The 25,382-nt window shown below is 37.2% G+C and overlaps 1 protein-coding gene across 1 annotated transcript in view; it reads right to left on the bottom strand.

The window, feature by feature from the left end:
- Window positions 1-7,422: 7,422 nt before the first annotated feature.
- The window catches only part of LOC105453873 (dopamine D2-like receptor), a 50,285-nt gene continuing 32,325 nt past the window's right edge, over window positions 7,423-25,382 (bottom strand). Inside the window, exons 3-7 of the mRNA XM_011696146.1 lie at window positions 23,663-23,772; window positions 21,609-21,861; window positions 18,963-19,063; window positions 9,155-9,648; window positions 7,423-7,965 (exon numbers count right to left, since the gene is read on the bottom strand). Of these exons, the coding sequence (XP_011694448.1) occupies window positions 7,757-7,965; window positions 9,155-9,648; window positions 18,963-19,063; window positions 21,609-21,861; window positions 23,663-23,721 (1,116 nt within the window). The 5' untranslated portion in view covers window positions 23,722-23,772 and the 3' untranslated portion in view covers window positions 7,423-7,756. The remainder of the gene's footprint in view (window positions 7,966-9,154; window positions 9,649-18,962; window positions 19,064-21,608; window positions 21,862-23,662; window positions 23,773-25,382) is intronic.

The raw sequence follows: 25,382 nt of genomic DNA, 5'->3' as shown, positions 1-25,382 counted from the left end.
CCGAATCGATCGTTATTTATTATATTACGGATTTAATTATGCGTTCATCGTCGCTGCCCTTGGAATGTCGAATGACCGAGGAACGAAAAGAGACGTGCGATCCGGAGATAAAAATTGACAAGATCACTCTTAATTTATACTATAATTTATTACTTTTAACAAGTGTTCTGTTCTGTGTGTATGTATGTTCATGTCGCGTGTGAACGTGTCTCTTCGCGTATTTCTCACGCTTCTCTTAAGTATGTATAGGTATTGCCTTCAGTATACATACAGCATTTTTTAATTTCTTTTTTTTTTAATACGTTCTTATTTTCTCGCGGCTTAAATCTCAGCAAATTAAAGGTTTCTTTCCTTAAACCTATGCCCTGTATAGACCATTGGTGATAATAAATAAGAAATCCATAGGAAAACACAGCATCCGATCCTCACGCATCGGCATAACACGCGCGTACGTTACGTCATATAATGTACTATGTATAATATATATATATATATCTCTTTTTTTTATAACGTTTAGCATCCCAACACTTTCATTCCCAAAAGATAGCGTGCCGACGTGATGCGTTTCGCAAGAAGTTTTCGTAATTCACACTCAATTGGGAATTGTTAGAAACTCCGTCTCGTACTCTTCTCCCCCCCCCCCCATCAACCCCACACGCACACAAACGAGCACACAGACGCAAACACATTTCCCCAATTAGACATATATTTACACAGATATACAGTAGCTACGTTGACTTGCTCTTGCAAATTGTGACATCGTCTTCACGCACGTGTCGTATATATATATCGTTATGTGTGTATCGATACAATATCATATACATGTGTCGCATATATTTACAGAGGGGAAAGTATTCAGGTTAGAAAAATACAGCAATTTTACTCAGGATTATAAGAAACTTTCTAACATCTTTCAAAGTGTCACGCTATAACAGAAGACTAGGCTTACCTCTCTCCCTTTTCTCTCTTTCTGTTTCTCTCTCTCTCTCTCTCTCTCTCTCATTTTCTCTCTTTTTCTCTTCGCACGAATATATTTTTGGCTACCCTTCATATCTTCATCTGAGATCATTAAGTTTCATATTCTTCTGGATCATCAGACTAAAACCCGTATTTCCACCTTGCATTTAGCACTGAATACAGCCACCTGATACGCGTCTTCATTTTATTAATTGGCCTCTGGTGGATGAGACTTCGAGGATCAGACGGCCGTTCAGTGCGGTACTAAACGCGATGCAAAACGGGGATGAGAATGTGGCTCTCGAGATCGGTTGTGGAAACGCGCAAGGATTACGCGCGGGGATCGCGCTAGAATGTTCCGCCATACTTGTCCTCCGCGCGCGCTTCGTTACGGGCGAAGCAAAGCGTGCGAACTTCGCTAATTAAGAAGCGATCGACTTCATCCGGAAGTCTCTTTACCCTTTACAACGACGTTAAGTGGCACATGGCGCGATCTACGGAGGTTAAGACGAGACGACGACGACAACGCGACGGTGCGGTTCCCTCAGGGGGGATAAGTCGCGAGATGATCGGTCGACAAGCGAGAGGAGGAGAGAGAGTCGACAAACTTCCCGGTGGAGTTATGAAAGGGACTTAAAACTTCACAGCCGGCTTGCGCGGATTCATTGTGGCCGAAGCGAGTTAAGTATAAGGTTTTATACCTTTCGGAGGTTTACATAAATTAAAAGATTTATCCCCGAATTGAAAGCCGCCGCGACTTTAAGTCGTCCGGGGCGTCTCTCCTCGCTTCCGGCGTCAAACCGTATATTTCACCCCCACGACGGAGTCGCTTTCGTGTCTCCTCCTCTCGCCCCCTCCGCCCCGAGAAACTTTAAACGTTATCGTAACGCGGATATTGTCTTGCGCATTGCCAAAATGCCGTTACCTTGTTCTCGCGCGGAGAAAGAAGTTAAAAGTACCCGACGGAACTTGCAACACGCAGCGGAATTCTAAGAAGCGGAATTCGTGAGAGAGGTTCTACCCGCGACAGTTTTCGTCTTTAAAACGTAGGTAATAACATTTCGCGGGAGGACTTTATAAATTTATCATTAATCTCCATTAGTTGTATCCGCCGTTAGTTGCATATTACTTTAAATAAGACAGATATACGCAGCCGATTATACGAAAATATAGCGGAACGGAGAGCGTTATTAGCGTGTTAAAAGGGAAACCGTGTCGCTTGATGATTATTCCGGGAACTCGCCGAAACTCATTTGACGATAATGACGTAAAGAATTGGAACCGACGAAGTAATTTTTCGTTTCGCAAAAAACGATGCACCGCACCGACGCGAAAAAAAAGCTCGGCGATCAACGATGGATATGTCGTTCGATCCCCCCGCGGCTGAACGTTTGTCAAGCTCGAGCACACGTGTCATTTATCGTAAGTGACCGCGCACACACTCGTCCGAGTTTCACGCGGCGTGAAACGTGCGCGAACGTGCGTTCAACCTAAATCAACTCCCCCCCGATTGGATCGTCGTCGTAAACCGCGCCACGTGTAACACGGAGCTTGTACGTAACGTTAGGATTGACGGTACCCATCGTTCGTATAGTAGCTCGTAGAATATTTACAAATATACATCGGAGGCTTAAAGCTACGTCGTACAGCATTCAAAAAACCAGCAGTAAAAAGCTTTGATTGTAGACGTTATTGCACAGCAGCACGAACACGCACAACGCATATCGAAACGAACAATATCACGATTTGTTCGCAACGCTTCGGACCGTGCAAAAAAATTGCATCTGGACTGATTTAAAAGCGTTGCTACGCTTACCTCAAATATCTATTACACCAAAGAAACCTCCCTAAGATAAAAGTGATGCGTTAATAAAAAAATTTGCATGGTCTTGGTAATCATTTTCAAAGCTAAAAGGGAATTTGGATGAAATTAAACGGTTAATCGATCATTCTTTCCGAGAGGTAAAATCAACTACGAAGTCTCTTCTATTTCAGTTCCGAACATGCTAAATCTTTTAAATTTTAACACATTTCAAACGTGAGCTTGCGAATAACGGCTGGAGGGACAAAAATCGTTTGCCGTGCACGAAAACCAGGAGCGAAATTATCGCTTTTAGCACAGATCTCGAGATTTCGGGAGATTGACAGCGCCAATTTTCGGCTGCAATCAAAAAGCTTACACATCGACCTCGTAAGAACACCGTAGTGTCGCAAGATATTTCTTAACAAGAAACTTGTTTCCGAAGTAATGTAATCGAAAACACGCTCGACGTAAAATTTTCAGATATAGGGAAATAGTACAGCTCAATGTTTATGCAATGAACACAATCACGTTTGGGTTGATAAATTTTATGCATCGAAACGCTACCGCATCTCTTGATGATCTAATATTATTATATTTTCAACAATTTAATATTAACAAATTACGAAACGCTCCCATTAAATTATTCTCTCTATTTCTCTTTGTACGCGAGTTTGTAGTTGTATATTTAATGTCATTGTTCGCTTTATAAACAAAGCATTGTTAAACGTCATCCAAATGATTAAATATATTACATACTATAATATTATATATGTTCTCTATAGACACACGTGCTAATCAGTTTCTCTCATTGAAACCCGTGGAAACCACCGTATTTTCGACATTAACGTGATTGGAGATGCTCATATTACGTCGATCAAATATTAGTTGAAACATGAACTTCACGATTGAGAGGAAAGTCGTGAAACTCTGCACGGGTTAATCAAACACAGGACGTAGATCGTACTCTGCGTTTCTGAGCGCTCCCCTTCGCGCCGTATTAAGGATATGTTTGTCTTTTTCTCCCAAATGGAAACCGACGAGCTTAATTTCCGACGTAATGGATACGGAGAAATATACTTCATGTTAAATTCGAACGACTTCTAATTTGTTACGCATAAATGTATAAACAGTGTCTCGGGAGATTATACTCGTTTTAACTTCAGTTGTTCTATCATAGATTCCCATGGACATTGAAGACAAGTAAAACGTGAAAATACTTAACAAAGTAATTCTCTTGCATTGAGTGCCGTAACATGTATCGTACCCCTTAATATTCAAAAAACTGTTGCTAAATATTATCAAGATTTAAGTACTGATATACATATATTCACAAATCACAGTAATATTAAATGTCTCTGAAATATAAAACGTTTATATATCATCATCAAGAAACGCGATAACGTCATAATTGTAAGAAATGTATATCCTTTTCGCAGCGAGATGGTTAACAAACATTAGATCTTTAAACAGTATTAAACAAGAAGAATAAATTAAGTCCTTCAGAGGAATTTTCGCTCTCTTTCTTCCAAGCAATCCTTGCTTCACGATTGATTTTGATGGAAGCGCGATTGTTGGTGCGCACCATCTCGCAGCTCGATAAAAAAGTCTTGAGGAGTATATACAGCCGCACTGATCATTTCAAGAAAAAGGAAAAAAAATGATGCAGCGTACAGCCAATTCGTTCGACTGGTTGATTGGTTGAGTAGGCGGCTATCGCGCCGCGTACTCTTATACTTGATATGTTTGAAAATTCGGTCACGGATGAATTTCACGCTTGACCACGAAACAGAGAGGGCACGAAAGATCGTCGAAACTTAGGACACGTACATACAGTATCGCGAGAGGCTCGGCGCAATTTTGGACTAAATAGGAATCTTGCAAACACGAAACTCGATAACGAACTCCTTACCACAAAAGTGTTACTCTTTTATATTTCATATATTTCCCATTTACTACATTTATTTTTTTTTTACCTTTATTTCTTGTTAATCCTTTGTAAAGTATATTAATTTCATTCGTATTCTACTTTTGCACTTTAAGAGAAATCGATAGCTCTGCGATAGTTTGCATTTATACGTCACGGGCCCGTAAATCCCGACGATTGTTGCGCTTTTGCGCCCGATCGGGCCGTGAAACCGAGAATTGTGTTTCCGATCTTCGTGTACGCCATCGTCATTGTTCCAAGTCCACCTGATTATTCATACGATTCGTAACTGGTGGCATTGGTATCGGAATATCGCGACAAATCCTACATATCAAAGCGCGCCGAAGCGGTTGGAACAAGTTCCGGAATTTCGCCGTTCGATCGAGCCTGTGTATGATGCTCGCAAGTCATATCTGCATGTGTATATGTGTGTGTATGTGCGTCACGGCAAAATCGTAAAATAATATATCAGGAGTTCTCAATCCCTGCACGTTCACGCTCCATTTATTATTTATGTATCCGTTGCTTACTACACTAATACTTTGCAGATGAGTGACATGACGTAACACGAAATTTCTTTCATAATTTAAAAGAATTTAATATCCATAATAGTACACCTAAAACGTATTAAACTTCATTAATTAATAATTAAAATTAATAAAAAGACATATAATATGAATAAAAATGAGTAACTTTATTTACGTATTGCCTCATTGATATTCACAATATGTATATAGCTTGTAAAATATATGTTTGCTTATGTGATTTGATTTTAAGAAATTTTTGTGCTGCCATAGTTTGATTGTGATTCAAATTCATCTTCATTTAATTGTTACTTCGATAAAAAATCGTACGTTACGAATTAATTACCAGCTGTGATTTCAACAAAGTAGAAGTATGCAGACTGGACAGGTTGTTATTATAATGAGAGATCAATGCAAGGTGATGGGAGCGCAAAATTGAGAAACCCTGAGAACCACGTATATGTAAATATCGAGAGACTAAGCGTTTAAAATTTTTCAAAATATCGGAAACTCTTCCTCTCTCGAAAGGCGATTTAATAGCGAATTTATATTTATTCTTCGAAAAACGCGTGTTTTCTCGCAAAAATAAAGGTTACGCTCCCAAAAGCCTCAATGAATCGCGTCATTCTCCTAAATATATAATATATTTCCACGTTCAGAAAAATATCTTATTCTCGGATGCACGGGCTTTTAATAAGTTTCTTGCCAAAACTCAGAAATAATTTATATGTTCTCCGATGTTTGATAACATAAATTCATTAAAGAGCGTTCAAGCTAGCGTTTTCAAGTTACACTGTTCCCAAAAGTTAATCTCCTTCCATGTTGTCCTAAAGCTCCTGCCAGGATTTCACCCTGTATATCGTGAAAGGACGTAAATTTATTTATGTAACGTATGTATAGGGATAATAATTATGTATCTCTTTTTCTCTTGCATTTTCACTCTTTTTTCATTCTCTCTCTCTCTCTCTTTCTCTATATGTACCGAAGTATAAATACATATAATTAAATTGCGACACGCAAGTGTGTAACAGCGTGTTTCTATGTATCGTCGTACAAACGGCGCCCTCGGTTGCTTTTGCTTTGAGCGAAAAAATATTGCTATAACTTATGTCCTACGTTAATACTGTCATGGCGTACTTAATCATCCAGATGGAGACGTATAGTGTGTAATATATGCTCGCATAATAAATACACCTCTAACAACTTTAACCGTCCGCGCTCTTCCCCCTCCCTCCTCCCTCCTCCCTCTCTTCTACCCTCTCGCGGATCTCATTATTACCTGCTTTCGCGAACTTAAATTATCTTCCAGGGGTGGTAATAATACGCCCCGTACGAACGCGTGATTATTACACCTCCGATATAGAGCTAGCCTAGCTGTCTCTATATAACGAGTCCTTCGGGCGCCGTAAACGCGCGCCTTGCCGCATGTGATTTGTACAGATTACCTAAATTTCCTGCTAATTTGCGCGGTTGATCGACGCGCCGTGTGTTTGCTTTTGCTTCGCAAAGCCTTACTTAGCAATTACTTGAGCTATACTCGTGCCAGAATTCAACTCCGACTGTGCACGTTCGTGCACGTGTAATTCTAAGCGCGCGTGTGCGTCCTCCGCATAGCGCGCGTATCACGCCACGATAGTTCGATATCACAGTGCACGCATTTTCACGCACGTGGACGCGATGGACCGTTGCTGCAGCGATAACAACGAATTTACCAATAAACAATTTTCACTGTTCGTTCGCGTGTCAATTTTATCCAAGATTAAGTTAAGAAATCTCCCGCGCGTCAACGTGATTGATAACGAATGATATCTTTAAGTGTATATTGTACATACCGTCTTGAGTATCGTATGAATCTAAGAAAAAAATAGCAATATTTAAATATTTTATACGTGTATTTGACAAAAATTTTGTCAAGTACTGTTAAATCCATATAGTGTCAAATTTAACCTTTAAGTTAGCACTGCTTCTTACTTAATATATAATTAATTTTAACTAAAACAATAGAGTTAAATAATTTAAAACAGTTCAAAGTCAACTCAAATTTGGATTAAATTTCATTGTTTTATTTAAAATGAACTATATATTAAGGAGCAGTGGCGACTTAAATAAGGTTAAATTTGACACAATGGATTTAACAGTGTAGAGACATTTTCATTTCCATTGTTTTAATTACTCTTTGACAATCTTCAATAATTATTTTCACGAAACGCTCAACTCGTACATGAAGTCGGAAATAGTGCCTTCTATTTTTTTTTCTTTCCCCACCCCGCGGACCGTATTTATTCCTAAGTGATAGAAAATGGAAAACGTTTCGCGAAACTCGGTTTTTCTTACTCGCTTGGAAAACGATTGACACGCAACGGAACGCGAAAACCGATAGGCAAATGCAGCTGTTGAGATTTCCAAATACAAGAACAGTACCTGTTGCAAGCATGCCGAGAGCCTACAGTCTCGTTGTTACATCACAAATACGACGATTCACACCGAAGTTTACGTTTGCTGTCCCGTGTCTCTTCTTAACCCGGTGCGAGCGGGTGAATCGCTCGCTTATATGCTGATCAGCTTGCGGAAGGCCTTACGGAATTCGGGGTTGAACACAGTGTATATTACGGGATTCACGAAGCTGTTCATGTAGCCCAACCAGGAAGTGACGATGAAGGCTGTAACGCCAGGCTGACAAGCCTTCGTCAGCTTCGTGCAGATTGCGTCCATGATGTTGCAAGTGAAGAAGGGCACCCAGCATATTAGGAAGACACCTGTGACATTTATGACGTTAATCAAAATAATTGCGTTAGTAAATTATGTATAATTAATATTCTCTATTTTCTAAAGATATAACGACACCTAATTATTATTTTTAATTTTTTTGATTTTTGCAATACAATTTTAATTATAGCTATATATCTTAAGAAATCTTACTACCCTCTTTCTCCCTGATATCTTAAATAACAAAAATGCAGTGCAAACTATATATAAATTTGATATATAAATGCTCGATATATAATACATTTCATGTTATCGTTTATCCGAATTGTTACAACTAAACAAAAAAACTAAAAAATTAAAGAAAGTGATATAGACGCTTTATTTTAACTGTTAATTACAATAGACTTGATGAGTTTTAATATAAAATAAAGAGTAATAATGCAATTTGATTTTTATCCTCATTCCTCATTTTTAATTTATAATGCAATATTTACTGTCGGAAATTATGAAATGTATGCGTTTTAAATTAACCATTATTATTTTCTACAAAGCAAGTACCTTTGAGCTTTAGCACTTTGTTCACTTCGCAAAATACATTCTGTTAACGATTTTAATACACTAAGGACCGCAGAAACTTTCAACGTCTGTTATTAACTTACTCCTTTGATGTCTTATGTATCAGAAATATTTGTTGCAAAATACAAATACTATCCTTCTAATCCTTTTTGGTCTTTCAACCTCTTACTGTGGACTTTATTCAACAAAACATATTTGACAAGCTTCAACTTTTACTTCTTAATGGCGAGATATTTGTACCGGTGAAGAGAATTTAAAGTTTCTTTCTCTGTAACATAACAATACGCGTTACTCTTCACAGTATTTCTTCGTATTGATTTTAACGTTTCGACATTCAAGTAAACCTACCCTTTCGAGCAGTCTCGTATCGATATTGCCGTTTATTTATCACTTGCGAGAAATAGTTACAGAGATAAATCGCTCGATCCGATCAAACCGTCATGCCGGACGTATAACTAATCTCCTGATCTTTCGGTGTTTTTCCTAAACCACTTGCCTCTCCGCCCACGACGATGTTCAGACATTTAGATATATCCATTTCCAGTAACGTCGTTCTTCCCTCTAACTCGCGACCCTCCTCTCTCATCCGTGAGAGCTCATCAATAAATGCAAGACGGATCGGGCTGAGCTACTTATCATTGCAGCGGCACGCGAGCAACTTACCTAACACGATTGCCAGAGTTTTCGTGGCCTTGCGCTCCTTCTTGGCCGAGCTTTTCTCCCTTTTCTTTTTGCTAGCCTTGTTGGCCTTGTATATCGTGAACCTCGACCCGGACGATGCGTTCTTCCGATCCTTCTTGCACGAGGACGACAGCACGCTGGGTGTCCGCGCGAGCTGCAGCGGCAGGAGCGAGCCGGCGCTCTTCAGTCGCTTCAGCTCCTGCTTGTTCGCGCCGCCGTTGTTACCGTTCCTCTTCGTCTGCGTCGTCGCCGAGGACACGCTGGTCTGGCCGCGCGTCGGCGGTGGCGACGAGGAGGTCGACGAGGACGGCGGGCCCGACGTGATCCGCGGATTCGGGCTCGGGCTTGAATTCGTCTCGAGTGGCTCGTGGATCATCGTACTGCTCGCCGCGGCGTCGTACCCGCTGGAGTCCTGCCGCTGCACCGCGTGCGGCGTCGAAGTCAGCTGGGCTTGCGCCACCGCGCTGAAACGACAACTGCCATTCGAGTGTCAGAAAAACCCGGCACTCACCCCGCTTCGTATTGAAGTTTACAGCCTGCATCATCGGTCACAATTAAAGTTCGGTTAGGAGACCGAGATCTTGTGACAGAAACGTAGAGGTTACGCAATAAAGCTCTCAGAAATCGCACTTGATGTCATATAAATTATTTTCGTTATTGCCACGAGATTACATTTGTGCATTGAAAGTAAACTAATTATGGACAAAATCTTCAAAGATATTACTCAATGCAATATTTTTTTTGCATCATTCTGTGTATTGTCATCTTGCATATAATCCTACATTCAGATTTGGATAAAAAATTTGTATATATCCTAATCTTTAATAGTCTTTATATTTTTTTTATTATTTATCACTAGCTGTGGACGTACTTTATTTCTCTGCAAGGTAAATTTTATATTTAAGATCTCTTGCGTTTCTATACGTTTCTGAAACGTTGGTAGGTATTGTATCGTAAAATGGGAACATAATAAAATATTTTTAAAAAAACGTTATGGGGAATCGGATGTTATATAACAGATTAATATAAATTAGGAGACAGTAAAATATTCATGCAAATGACACCAGGTTTTACATCCTTTCGGAAACAAGAAAAGGAAAAAAATATCCTAAACAAATACACAGCGAGAACTAATTTACTATATTATATATAAAAGAATATTTTTAATATTTTGATGTATTTTTCTTTACCGAATTTTAATATATGTAAATCATCGTTTTATGTATTAAAAATAATTATATAATTATTTTAATATAATTTTAATATACAATATTTTTTTAAGATAATAAACCACGTACAACTTGCTTTCCACTACAAAGATTATGTTGTATTTCTTCTTTTTCCTTTGTATAATATTTTAGAAGCGTAATTAGAAATAAAAACGCGATAAATAAAAGCTCACAATTCATTAATAAATTGCGTTCCATACAAAAATCTTTTATAATAACTCAACGCGAAGTCTCACGCGTATACCAAAATGTGCGTTTGTATCACTTGAGCACTGAAAGTACACACTAATTAATGTGAAATGTCCGTGTGCACAGAGTTGATTGACTCATTTTCAAAGATAACGCGAGTGGCTAGATGCAAATTGTTCGTGGACCGCCGGTACAAAGAGACCACCCCATCGCGATTAGCTCGCGAACTTCCGGATTACTATCGGAGCGACAAGTTTCCGTTAAACGAGTACTGTGCACGGGCTTTGAATAGAGTTTTGGAAATAGAGAGAGAAAGAGAGGGAGAGGAAGAGAGGGAAGCAGAGAAAGGGAGAGAGAGAGAGAAAGAGAGAGAGAGAGGAAAGATGGGAGAGAGCATATGGACTCTCGCACAGTTCCGAGTGACATCCACTGTACTGCGATTGTCGAGAGAACGAAGAAAATAATTACGAGATCATCGGCTTTTCGCCGGTCGGCTTGCCATGTGCTCCCCTTCACTCTCTTTCCCCCGAACTGCGAATTCCTTTTTTTTTATTTCGCCCCATCGTTCGACGCGCGCAAACTTTCGAATGTCCAACTTGTCAGCCGTCCCGAATATCGACGTGACTTCCTGTCCAAGTTTTCCGATCGGGCGAAGTTCCGGCGTCCGCTCTGAATTGTCTTCGCCTCTTTATCCGTTCGAGACGAATTTCCGAAAGGTGCTTTTAAAAAGTGAAAAAAACCGTTAAATGTCCCATTTAAAAGAACAAGAAAAAAAATTTACTTAATAAAAAATAATTAACCACGACGTTTAAAGAAATCTGCGCTATAATCTCTGAAAAACACAAAATTGCTTTATAAACAAGAATCGGAGAGAGATTACTTCGTGGATACGTATACAAAGTTGAAAACAACTTTCGTAACTTGATAAAATAACACGTAGATGTATTATTCGCTACTGCAGATATATTATTATAGTTTGACCGAGCAGGGACAATCCGAAACAGTAATCATCGCTTGCTCAAAAAGAATCTGCAATTACTCTCATGTTACATGTAATCTGAAGAGGCCTCTCGTAGCGGACGGGACACAAACTCGCAAACTTTGCGACACGCGAGGGCAGAAGTAAAATATCCTCTTAATTGAAGACTCCCAATTGACCAATTAAACGGCAGGCCGGAAACTTTTGATTGACTCAAAGCCTTTTCGTGTCGCTTGGAAATCTTTAGAAAGAGAGAGTAGAAAAATAATTGTAGCTCACTACGACCTGTACGTGCTCGCGTCGTTCTATATTTGCCTGCTTTATTCAACGAATCGCCTTTTACCTTTCGTGCCGCTTGCCGAAATTTCCTTAACTTGAAATTACGAGAGTCTCATTTCTCGTACGACGTTAAGTGGCAAATAATAGCACAGCATCCAAAAAGTTTATAGGATCGTTTAATGAGATTCTTTTAAATATGTAGGTCAAGTTACACGAAGGAAATTTAATTTGACATCAATAAGCCCCCTCCCCTCCTTTAGACTCTCTTTCAATTTCGTGTTTCGTACTTTTCTCAAATTACGAAAGTCGCAACCTAGATGAATTAAACAGAGAGGGAAGCTACTTCCCGTGTGATAATGATACGGAAGACCTCAGATCGTATCATTTCAAGCGGCGCGTAATGAAAAGAAACGCGGACATTTCTCTACGTCTCTATACCCGTTACACGAATGAATGGAATATCGTATAATCATCTCTTTCGCCTTTCAGGCATCCGCGACTTTTTAACTGTTCGCTTCATTACTCGGAGCAAAGAGAAGTAGATGGAAAGAGAAGTTGTATCTTGGTTATTCAGTGCCCTTCATTATTTATATAAATCGTTTTATAAATTAATTCCGGCATTGCCCGCGATACAATAAACTTCATTTTATAATTTATTCAATGTGCTTAAGGATGCTTATCATTTGTATTTAAATATTTATTATAAAAATGCCGTTCAACGTATATAATATTTTTCTCTTAATGGTACTGCAAATAAAAAAGTATACAATTTTATATTATTTTAAAATAACTCCGCATGAAAATTGATGCGCGCGTATTAAATATCGATGACTGAGTTATTGACGTTATAATAACTTCTACGATAATCGGGACGAATAGTTAATAATAAGCGCAACGTTACGCAATTCATCGTGAATCAATCATATATATTTTACGGAAGACCTGGCGGAGATGCTCTTTGATCACGCTCGACTTCATATCGTAACTTGTCATCGCAAAGAGGTTCACAGGAACACATTTCAAACTGAGCGACGCTAACGAGCTTGAAAGACGGCTACCGTCGTCGGGGACAACGCAAACGACGTTTTTGCATTGACGGTCGATGCGATGAGTCGCGTCGCACAACATCATGACAATGCGATCCGATATCGTTGAAAGAAAATTCCGACATCTTCCTTCCGTTCGGGATGCGCGCGACGGGGAGGTGGGTGGAGGAGGCACGAGTGATAAGAAGATATGATGAAATTCTTACGCTGCTTCCTCGACGACCGTGGCTAAAAAGAATTCCGTGCTCTTGTCATTGGAGATGACGACGACGGGATCGAGGGGCGTCTCATCCTCGTCCTCGTTGCTGCCGGAAGCGGTGTTCGTCGGTTCCTCGATCCCCGGTGCCACCAGGGCGGCCGCCCCCAGCGCCGTTTCCGCGAACCTTGCCACAGAATACCCACTACGTGATCTTAGTCAAAAGCCTCTAGAAAAGCCTCTACACCTATCATGCACTTCCTTGTTTATCCGGCATCCCCCAGCGTTAATCCAGCAAGTAGCGTATCTATCATGCACAAAGCGACGACACGCTTTTTGACAGCACCTGCAAGATCCTGAGTGACAGAGCGTCGCTGTTTCCTTTTTTTTTTTTTACGGCGGGTTCTCAAACGAAGACTTTAATTTGTTACGTGACAGCGATTCAAGTCGAAATAATGTGATAAGTCACAAGCTTTTCTCTCTAATTTGGGACGTATAATAAGTAACGTGTTTAAATATAATATATACTTTTTATTTTTGTATTTAAAAGTTTATTATATTAAGTATATCAAAAAACCAATATATTTAATCGTATAAATATTCAAAAAATTAATAGAAAGGAAACTAGGACAGAAGGATAGAGAGAGAGAGAGAAAGAGATGGGAAAAAGCGAGAGAGAGAATGAGTGATTTTGATTGAATGCGCGCTGGTGCAAATCTGTAAATTAAAGTCTGTTGCACGCTAATTTATCTAACTGCAAACATATTTGCGTTTTGATCGATAACATGCCCAACATATATTCTGCCAATGTAACAATTTGTATTGAGTGTCTCATTTGTTTTTAATATGGATAAGTTATAGCTTTCATCGAATATAAATCGTTATGTTAATTTGTTAACAAGCTTTTAACAAGCTCATAAATTCAATCGGAGATATGCTATAAATTTTTCAATCTCCCTCGCAATATCCAAAATTTCCGAATTTTCGAAAAAGTCGAATATTCTCTAAATGGTATTGTCAAAACTTTGTCTGCTCGGATAATGCGGAATTCCGTTACAATGTTTAATTTCGCTGAACTCGCGAAAGACTCGTTTTGCATTGCAAAATAATTCATATATTTGGCGAAGGAGACCGCGATTTGAGCTGCCGTAAGCTTTATTAACACTCCTATCCGCAAATTGGGAGCTCCGCTGTGAAATTTTGCACTATCAAACTTCGAAGTGATAGTATCCGCAATATACCGCTACAGTATCGATATGTTCAAAAATCGCCTGATCAAAGCATGACGCAGCATTTTCACATGCACATTTCAATACACGATAAAGCATACATCTGAGCATACATAAATTTTCCACGAAGGAGAAAGGTTTTTACGTGAGAAAATTAATTTTATAGCTAAGAATCTGTTTTAAGAAATTATGATAAAAAGTCTCCAATTGTGTATGCGTTCAATTTAAAATATATGTCTTAATAATCTATTGTTAAAATAACAGAGAGCTATAAAAATGTTTTAAAGTATATATTTACACTAAAAAATATATGGAAATTTATTTTTCATTTATATTAAATGGCAACAATTAAACACACCAGGCTAAATGTTACTCCTTTTCGTAAAATAACGAAAAATTAACAGATATTTTTATGCTAGCACTTATTTTGTCAAGAAACATTTTAAATGTGTTTATTTTAATTAAAATTATCTCATATGTGTAGGTATTATCTTAAAAAACAGGAAAAAAACATCGTTATTTTGTTGTATAAATTTATGCAATATTTAGTTTAAATCAATTCTTCCTTCCACTCTTATTTCATTTTAATCTCAATGCAAGCAATTTTAGCTTTACACGTGTCATCACGTGGAATAATTATTAATTGTAGTAATCACCGACTTAAACATTAGCCGCGCGGGATAAGATACGCGTGCCACGGCAACAGGATTCGTGCATTAGATTGCATAAGATTAATATCAAAATTTCGGCGCTCTTGACCGAACTATGGTCCGCGCGATAACAAAGTCGATAAAGGGGCAACGTGGCCAACCTGGGTGCATGTGGGCGGATTAACCGGGACGCCAGATTATGTCGGATACATTGCACCCTAGAGAGATATCAAAATGCGGATGAAGTTACCAAATTGCGACTGCGACTGTAAACACCTAAATTTAATTTATCATTCACCGCCGTCATGCGTCATGTATTATTGTAAATGAGATCTCCGTCAAAGTTAAACCGAAAGTAATTATCAATTTCTCGAAACGCGTTACCTTTAATTTAACGGACAAACCGTGTATGAGAGAAAAGGTAGGTGCTTTTTCACGTTTTTCTAAATTGATTATGAAAATTCAAAAATGTTTTTTTTTTTTTTCAAATAAGTAAACAAAATTCATTTCAGACTTATGTTTGCAAACAAAAAAATTTTTAAAAAAGTTTTGTAGAAGTTTTAAAATCAATCTAACTCTCTAGAGGAAAATTCAACAAGAGTAAACCGATAGTCTGCAAATATCACAATTAAAACTACCACGAATATAAACCTGAGTGTAACGTAAACATGAAATTATTATTAAATTAAATTACATTTTTCGTGCCAACATTGTTCATTGCAAATTTTTGGAGAAATATTAACTGAATCAATTACAGTTAATTAATATTATTAGAAGGTAATTAACACTAAATCTTTTTTCCTATAATGTGGTTCTCTCTGCTGATATGTTGTGGTACAAGATAAAATAAATATAGTACGTGATAATGCTTTCTACTTTTTAACTAAAACGACACCTTTTCCGCGTGCCGTGGCCAGTCCTGCTTTTCGGCCACTCTTTCCAAGTACGTGCCTTTTCCGCGTTCAAGCGCTTAAATACTTGGATTTTCTGCACTCTTTGCTGGAAGGAAGGTAAACAGGAGTTTGCTGGAAAATTTCGTTTACTTTCGTGGGTACTCCCGCCGGGTAGTCTCAAGTACTTAACGAAGCGCCTTAATATTTTTCGAAAATCTTCTTAGGTGGCTAGGGACGTCGAGTATTTACGGACGTATACGTCTGCCGAGCTTCACGCGGCTCTGTGTACACGTTGTTCCAAAAATATCGCGGCTCCCTTTATAGTTCGGGGGGCGATCGAATTCAACGGACCATCTACCACGACCAATTTATAATTAAAGACGTGAATAAAACTTTGATTGAAAACGGGCTACGTCCGCTCGCAACTTTTTAATTTCCAATATTAAATATCTTTTCTAACTCTAGGCCGAGAATTATAAAGTTTCCCTAAGGTAAAAACCAATTCCAATTAATTGAAATATAAGAGCTTCTCTAGCTTACCCGCCGTTAGAATTCAATTCACTAAGACTTTTTAATTTCACGTCAATGCAATTATAATTTTTTACCCATTAATAATATAACATTCGCAATATAGGAAGACGTTCGCGCTGTTCGAACATGCTATATTTTACCGAAATTGTACGTATCTCGAATTGTATACGTGACGAAAACAGATGGACACGTTAAGGTGAAATATTTTATATCTCCTTTTAAAGCCATCGCGATGCGTTGCGTGGTAAATAATTCTTATATCGAATTCGCGCGCTGCGGTAAGGTTATATGCAATTCTGATACATCGGGAGTAAATGGCCGTGCACACGAATACTATTATCTTGGTTTACGATGTTTACGTATGGTGCCCGTGCGAATTTTATACAGTTGTGGATATTCACTTCGCATGATGACAATAAAGTATCGCGAGATGCCTATCGCCATTATATCTCTAACTCTATATTTAGAATAGCTCGCGTTATTCTTGTCTCTCGAAACTAGAATAATATCCATCGTTAAGTACACATTTTGATTTAAATGAAGCAAATTATAATAATCTGAAATAGAAAAAAAATCGTTCTTCCTCCTACATCCCATTCCAATTCTCTCTCTATTCCTGTGCATATTAATTAAATCCCACTTGACTACGCACCATCATCATTCCATTATAAACGTCAAACGTCAATAAAGACTATCCTTCCCGGCAATATTCAATTTGCATGAACTTTAACGCGAAGGGGACGGAACAAGGAAGATGTAACGAGATGCATGCCTGAGAAAGTACGCAAACAAAAAGGCCGGCGATTAAGCGGCGTACAAGTAGTTTGCTATTCAAGACGAGGCTGCCCTCGTCAGCACGGCGGAAATGAAAGCACGTGCGAGCGGAGGCGTGCGAGAAAAGCGAATTATCCGGGAGATGCTCGGGACTTAACCCTCGGCCGTCTCCCGTTCTCTCAGCTCGCGCTCGCGCCAGCTGGCGCCAATCTCCGCGAGAAATTGTCTCGTTGGAATGCGAGCCTTACGCGGTCACGAAAATTGAAAAGAATCGTCGCGCATCACGCGCGCCGACGACGTGCTCCAAAGTGTCGGCAGCCCGTCTTCGCGCTTATCGCCCCGGCAAACGGACCGGATAAGAGGGCGTATGAATAAATTTTTCTCGCGGGACGATTTGTCTGCAGACACGCGAGTTGCGCAAATCAATCCTGATCCGATCTACTACGTATAATGTCGTTTCAACTGCGGTATTCTTATCCAATTTCAAAATAATTTACATTTTTGCGAAATTGCGAGATAAAGATCGTCATTTCTCAAACTTCTTTTTTAGTATTGCAATTTTGCAAGGAATTTTTGTTAAAAATTAATTAAGGTAAAGAGAGATATTCTTATTTTAAATAAATACATATATAATTGCTCAGCAATTGTAAATATTTTGGAACTTTCGTTATAAAACTGAAGTGTAAAAAACCTATAGTAAAAACGCGCATCGCTGTTTGCAAATACATTTATAAAACAATATTCTTTTATGCAAATAATAATACATCAATATATGTGTGAATGTATATCACGTTAGTAATGTGTATTTGTGCAATATGACACATTTATGTATTACAATTCAAGACAGAACATCTTTTAAATAACGCATTGCAATGGCAATTGTTTATATCAGGATGAAAATCGAGAAATAACAGGTTCTCTAATAGCTTATTTTACAGATAAATCCAGTGTGGCGATGTTAAGAATTTAACAATCAGAGAGAAAGAAAATGGAGAGACGTAAGGAAAGTTAAAAATTCAAGAATTTACGGGCCTCGGTTCGGGGGCTGAGAATGCAATGGTTCAAGGATGCATAAAAAAAGTACACGAATATACATAAAAAATAAACACTGTGTTCAATTTTTCTAAGCATTGTACCTGCTTGTATTATTGATTGAATAAAAAGACACAAAACAAATGTCGAATCAAAGAACAGAAACGTATTTTCAATCCGATCTAACTGCATAAAATACTAGAGCTTCTCTGGACCAAATTTTAATCCAAACTGTATTAAGACTTTATTCGTCTTTTTCTTTTTACAAAATTGCATAAAGTTGTAAATATATATCAGAGTAAGGAAGCAGAGACAATAGTATATATACATATTATATATACATATGGCAAACACGCGCGCGCGCGCGTGGGTGTACGTGTGTTGTAATATTTACATGCGTCACATGCAAAACACCAATTTTAATAAAAGATACAGCATGGTAACATTTTTCATTTATCTTGAAATAAATAAAAAGTACAGTAAAAGTTAAAATTAAAACAACAAGAATTACGTTATTTTTCCAAAGGTAGTATTATGAAAAAGATTTCTAAAGTTAATTTTACAAAAATTTCGAAATTAATATCAAATTCCCACTTTCCGGCTAAATGAATACTTAACCACAAAATCGTATATATGCATGAATTAACTAAAAGTACATCTTCGAGAAAAAAAATTTCAAAAATCAATCGTTCTTGCTGTAACTTCTACAATATAAAAAGGTGTTTAAAGAGTTAACGAGCGATTTACATAGTCAAGTACTCACCTACGCGTGTGTGCGATATTCTCGATGATACTTCCCGGTTTTATGTCGCCTAAATTCGGTTTTCTGGTAGCACGAGCCCTTTTCGCTCTGTTTCGCAGAGCCTGAAACAGTCAATTGAAAATTCTACATTGTGACGTAAATCAGACGGGGGGTTGCAAAACGCGAGAAACGTAAACGTATAACATAAATCATAGCGTGAGATTTCTGTAGATAACACCCGAGACGCGTTATCGAGCACCTATCTACGGATAACGAGATTTATTTCGACAGTTTTACGGAAGGGAATCTCAGTGCTGCTAAAGCATTATAATATTTTACTGTTGATTTAACTGCACTCGAAAAAAGTTTCGTTCCTCTCAAAAAATTTAACACCAAACGTTAAAAAAGTGATTATATATTTCTCGATATCTGTACTTTATGTTTTTGCAAAGAACGTATTCATTTTTCTAGAAATAATACAAATTTTTCTAACAATTAGTACAGATAATTATTATATAAATAATTATAACGACAAAAGGTATTCTTTCTCTTTCAATGCTTATATGTCTTTTTACTTTTTGCAATAATATAATGCTACTCTAAGATTATAAAGTCTCAATATACGAATAAATTATTATAACATATAATGTAACGATTAAACAGTTGGCCGTATTTTTTTCATATTTACGTTTGTTCACAATATTTCTTACTACTTGAGCAATTGAAATAAAACTTGTTCTAATTATTTATATTAAAAGTTAAACCACAAAATTAAAAAATGCGCAAATAAATTTTAATCGTGGAAGAAAGAATTCTTTTGCGTCTCGTTGTCGTGTATGTGAGTCGACTAAAAAGATTATTGATTTCTTTTGAATAAAAGAGGTAGAGAAAAAGCAAGGATGCTGCTGCACAGAAATTCCATTCCTCATTTCTTTTAAATTACACTAGATCCTTCTTCTGCAAAACTTGAGTTCTTCAAATTATTCCCCTTTCCATCTAAAGTTATATCCTTTACACTTCCTACAAAGCTTCACAAAGTTCAGCAGAAATTTACAACTGACAGTGATACCTCCAATGATGGGTCCCGGCTTTACGAGGGGTGTAAGTTCATGATATAATATCGCGCGTGAATAACGTGGTAGCATTATATTGAAAATATAAAGGCCATATATCAATATTATTACGGTATTTCCGCGCCGGTATTATGCGCGATACAATTGCCGCAAGTACGAAATTAACAGTCCAATCGAAATATTCCGTACGCTACAAGCGCGGAAATTGTCCGACTAGCCGTATTTACGAGCCACCGCAATATGATAGCAACCGCTGTATAAACCGCAGTGCACTTTGCTCCATCTGCGCCCGAGATTAATCGCATAAAATTTGAACGTGATTTTTACTGATGAATATGTCGAACACCCGAGAGATCCGCGACAGATGGACAGAAGGTTGATTTTGTTAAGTTCTGTTTATGACAATACCCATTTGCGCAGAGTGAAGTCACATTCCAATATTTGAACAATATATGCCTCGAGTTTTGAGATACATAACATTAACGTTTTCATGTAATCGCATTACGACTTTGCTAGGATTCGACTACTATATGACGTATTTCAATTATTACAACTTGTCACATCTCTTTCCTATTTTAATTCCAAAACGAAATATTAAAGAATTTCGCGCTGTCGGCAACAAAGTCGGATTAATTTTAGCGGTACCGCACACGGCGCATACGTGACAATTAAATTAGAAGACAGCGGACTCGCCTTTGCCAGGAGCTACCTTTCATGGTACAGCCAATTTCGCGATCGGTTCACGTTTCTGAAGTAATAATCACAGAGAGATAAAAGAGGCACGAAAATAAATTTTTGCCCTTTTGTAATCGGGCTAGAGATAATTTCCTTTGCGTCTTGTCGTCGCGTGCGTGCAGCGTCGATTCAGCTACAAAGACAGCTATCGATTTCTTTTTGGGGCAGAATCTTTTTGAAATAAATTTCACTGCGCGCGGTCTTTGTGCAATTGCCGTGAAACGATTATATCACAAAAGCCGTGTGCTTTAAAATTCATCGCCGATATAATTTCAACATTCGCGAATTTTTTTGTTTAAGATTTCTAAAACAGTCCGGCGTTAAGTCAATTTTCATTAATATTTATTGAAATGCAGCGACGTATCAATCGCAATTACGTTGAGAAATTTGATTATTAAATTGCAGATTTTTGGTTATTACATTAAAATTTGTTCACGTCGCTCGTAATTTGCACCGGCAATGGTAATGGCGGTTTATTTAATCTACATGTTCGTTTAATACGCAATTTCGATTACCCGTATGATCCTATATTTTCCGCTAGCCGGCTTGACCTATTAATACCAGCGTTTCTCAACCGCCAGTGAGAAAATTTCATCTCCCGTTCGTTATATGTATGCGCATAATAAAAAAGTTTTGCGATAAAAAATTTCAAATTAAATGAAAGAGATAAGTTTCTTAAATTTTATAAGCGTCGAAATCTAAAAACGAAGAGGGCTAATACTGGTATGTGCCGATTGATAATAATTAGTCTCTACATGCATCGTTCAGTCGACTCTTATGCGAAAAAATATATATATAGATTTACACGACGGGGCGTGTTAATAATGCGTTACTGCAAAAAAAATCACGTCGCTCTCACCTTGAATATATTGTAGTAGAGGAATACCATGATGATGCAGGGTATGTAGAAGCTGGACAGGCTCGAGTAGATGATAAAATCCGTATTGTAGAACAGACATTGGTCCGGTATCCGGTCCGGAGTGTTATTCAGGCCTAGGACAATCGGGCTGCCGATCGCGGCCGATATCGCCCAGACCAACAGTATCGTCAACCATACTCTTCTATTGTTCTTGTGCTTCGCGTACTTTATCGGCTGGGTCACCGCTATGTATCTGCAATTCAAAATCGGTACGCGTGCGTTGCAATTCCGTCCCGCACAGTGGGATCATTATATCGTAGTTAAAACCGTCTATGCAGATCCAGCGGCTCTTGTCTCGTCCACCCTTCAGAATTCCCATCTCGCGCGATTAGCATATTTAAGTTAAAAAAGCGAGAATAAATTTTAAAAGCGTATATACAATTTAAACTTCAAATCCATATGTTATGCAGCATACAATCGACAATACGTATTTTATTTATTATAAAATGTTTACTATTTTAAAAATACCATGCAATAAAAAATTAATTTAAATTGAAGAAAAAATTAATTTTTTTTATGTCAATTTACTCTAAATACACGTTTTTATCGCCCACAAAAATTTGTGGTTGATCATATAAACTTTATACGAAGGTATGAAAAGGTCATAAAAGGCTATTTTCAAGCCATTGTAGTCGGGGATTTCTGAAGTTCGGAAGAAATGCTGTAGAACAATCTTAAAGCCTGAAGTTTCTTTACAAAACTCTCAAAGTGATTTTAGCTTTTTGACATCGCTTGTAACAATCTATCGTTACGTCTCCTTCAAATGAAAATTGCGCCGAATGCGCCTGCGCATTAATGTGTTTTTCGTTGCAATTTAACTAGTAACAATTTATTTCTGTAGAGCCGAAGTGTGAAGGCGGTATATAGCACTCTTGTCATATGTATCATCGAGCACCCTTCAATCTCTTGTTCATCCCGTCATCAATTTACTATGTGACAAACCTCTTGTCAACTGTACCGTTCCGGAACAAAGAAAGCAATGGGGGTGGGGCAATAAAGGTTCTCGTTATTCTCATCCATAATTCAACGGCATAAAATCAATTAAACGAAATACCGTTCAAAATGCAATCTATATGCACTTTTCCAGTTTACGCATTTTTAGGCAAACTTAAACACAGGATGGTTGGTGACTGTAATTTAAATTTTAAAGGAACGTTGTTCAACGAAAATTTGCGGAATGCTTCTTTGATAAGAACCGCGTTAAAAATTATACGGAGCAAATGATCGTATTATTATTAAATTATAATTTAATTAATACTTTATCATATTTCAAGTTTATAAATTTTTTAATTACTTTTCTCCCCCAAAAAAAGAATATGGTAAATAATTATATATTTGAGATAATAAATTCAAATTTACATAATGTATGTATAGATATAAGTACTTTTAATTAGTTATTCTTTTTTTATAAATTTTATGGTTAATTATTCATGTATATAAATATTCATTTATCTAAAAAGTTACATCCAAACCAGTATGTCTAATTGTCCTATCAATGAGTTGCATTCCGAGAATAGGTGCGATCTCGCCCTACGTTCTATTCAAGGCACGTAAACCAATAAAATCAGCCTATCCCCTTTTTCCTGATTTTCAAACTTTCCCGGTAATCACTGTGACTCTTTTACGACCACGAAAATTGGCGAAAGCACATGTCTTGGTTAATGTCTTCCACTATTGGAATTTAAGGAACGACCGTAACGCATCTTTACGACATTAATTTTCGAAATTTATTAGTTACGTGCGAAAAATTCATCAAGACTGCAAAATTTATTTAGTAATAACACGCATTTATATTATTTTATGTTTCCCAAAAATTTTTAAATTCTATCCAATATTATCAGAAGTTAGTAATCTTACCGATATCAAATAATTCAGCTAGATCTCTTTAAATATTAAATATTCAGAGGAATGTAAGTTATCTCAAGAGAGTATTCTCAAGCGGTACTTTTAGATTGATGTTTTGATTCTTGTGTAAGCGAAAAAAGAATGTTTACCTGTCTATTGAAATAGCGACAAGATTGAATATAGAGCTGGTACTGCAAGTCACATCCATTGCGATATAAAAATCACAAACAAATCCGGGTAAACTCCAAGATCCGTTCACCTGCAAACATAAACGAAGGAAAGTTAATTTCAAATAAAAATTACAAGTTGTCGTTAATTACACATTTATCTTATATTGTACAAAACTACATTGCGAAATCGTTTTTTTTTTGTTACCGGCCATTACATAAAACAATATTTACGTAAAACTTTATATTATAAGGTACGCGTCAATTTTATTGATTCTGCAAAATAATATTAAAAAATAAAAAGCATTATCTTTAGTCTTTCTATAATGTTATGTATTACAAATATAATTATTATTCAAGATATTTGTATTCTCCATCATAGCGCGTTTAGGACGTCTTTTAATATAAATGCTAATACGGAAACTCAATTATATGAAACCAAGATAGAAGAATTAAAGGCATGTACAAATCAGATGCAGATGATGGAGCGTGGATATTAAGTCTAAAACATTGATCTATTTTAATTCATTACTGTTTGTTTTTATATTCTTCGACTGAAGATAATCTAAAATAAAAATCGAACCGTTGCGTTACAAGCCAATTTGTCTTAAAATTATCATCAGCGTGTGCTCGTTTGGTATATCGCGTTTTAAGAATATTTATAAACGCACTAAATTTTATAAACTATGTATGTTATGTACAGAAAACACTACTCTTAATAAATAATGAAAATCTGTCTGCAGTTTATTAACATGTCATAAATTTCCCAATATTAATTGATACTTTCATAGGGGTTATTGATATCGAAATAATTTCGTGAATTACATTTAAAAAAATTTGTAATACTAAAAATAATTATAAAAGAGTAAATGACATGCATTAAATTACTTAATAATAAAGGACGGAATTTCTTTTACATTTTATAGCAGTATCGCAGAAGTTTAATTTGATCCCGATCTTTCGGCCGAATCGGCGCATTCGTGCGTTTTTCGAAAACGTTCTCATTCCATTTATCTCTTCTCACAGATGGAAATAATCTCGTCCGAAAATCACGCGCGCACCGAAACGATCGTATGCCGCAGAGCGATTTTGCACATCGCTGGACAAGCATTGTGTGCAACGGCTGCCAACAAATTTCAAACAAGATGCATTTTTCAAGCGGACTACACACAGTCCGCCGTACACACCGATTACATCGTGCGTTAGCGCGATATATATACCTATGCGCAATGCGTTTTATCGCCATGGCCTACATTACGACGCTGATTATTTATTTCGATTTCACCGTGCGCGCCGCGCCTCTACGAAATATATCTCGCTCCGATAAGATTGCCTCCGTATTTCCGTATGTAAAGTTTTCTCATGTTTATTGCATACCCTCGCGGCCGAATGTGTGTACGACGGTAAATACGCAAACTCAAAGTATCAAAGTAAAGTAAATCGATAGATCAAACAAGATTCATACTTGCCCGTGATAATTGATATATTTAAGTAATAGATCGGGAAAATACTGATTTGAAATAAAATTCATTCGTAATATATCTGTTTTTCTTTTGTAAAAATAATTGTCGTTTCGGAATGCAATTAAAGTTTGATGAATTAAAGTTGAAGCCACTCTTATTGTAAATAGTTTCCAAAAATTACGTCGCTATGAGACTGTGTCTGTGTGAACGCAAAAACAATATAAAAATAATAAGACAAA

This window comes from Wasmannia auropunctata, unplaced genomic scaffold (genome assembly GCF_000956235.1).
Source record: "Wasmannia auropunctata unplaced genomic scaffold, wasmannia.A_1.0 LD335994.1, whole genome shotgun sequence".
In the NCBI taxonomy this organism is placed as follows: Eukaryota; Metazoa; Arthropoda; class Insecta; order Hymenoptera; family Formicidae; genus Wasmannia; species Wasmannia auropunctata.
Note: the sequence above shows the minus strand (reverse complement) of the source record. Positions and strands in the feature narration are given on the sequence as shown.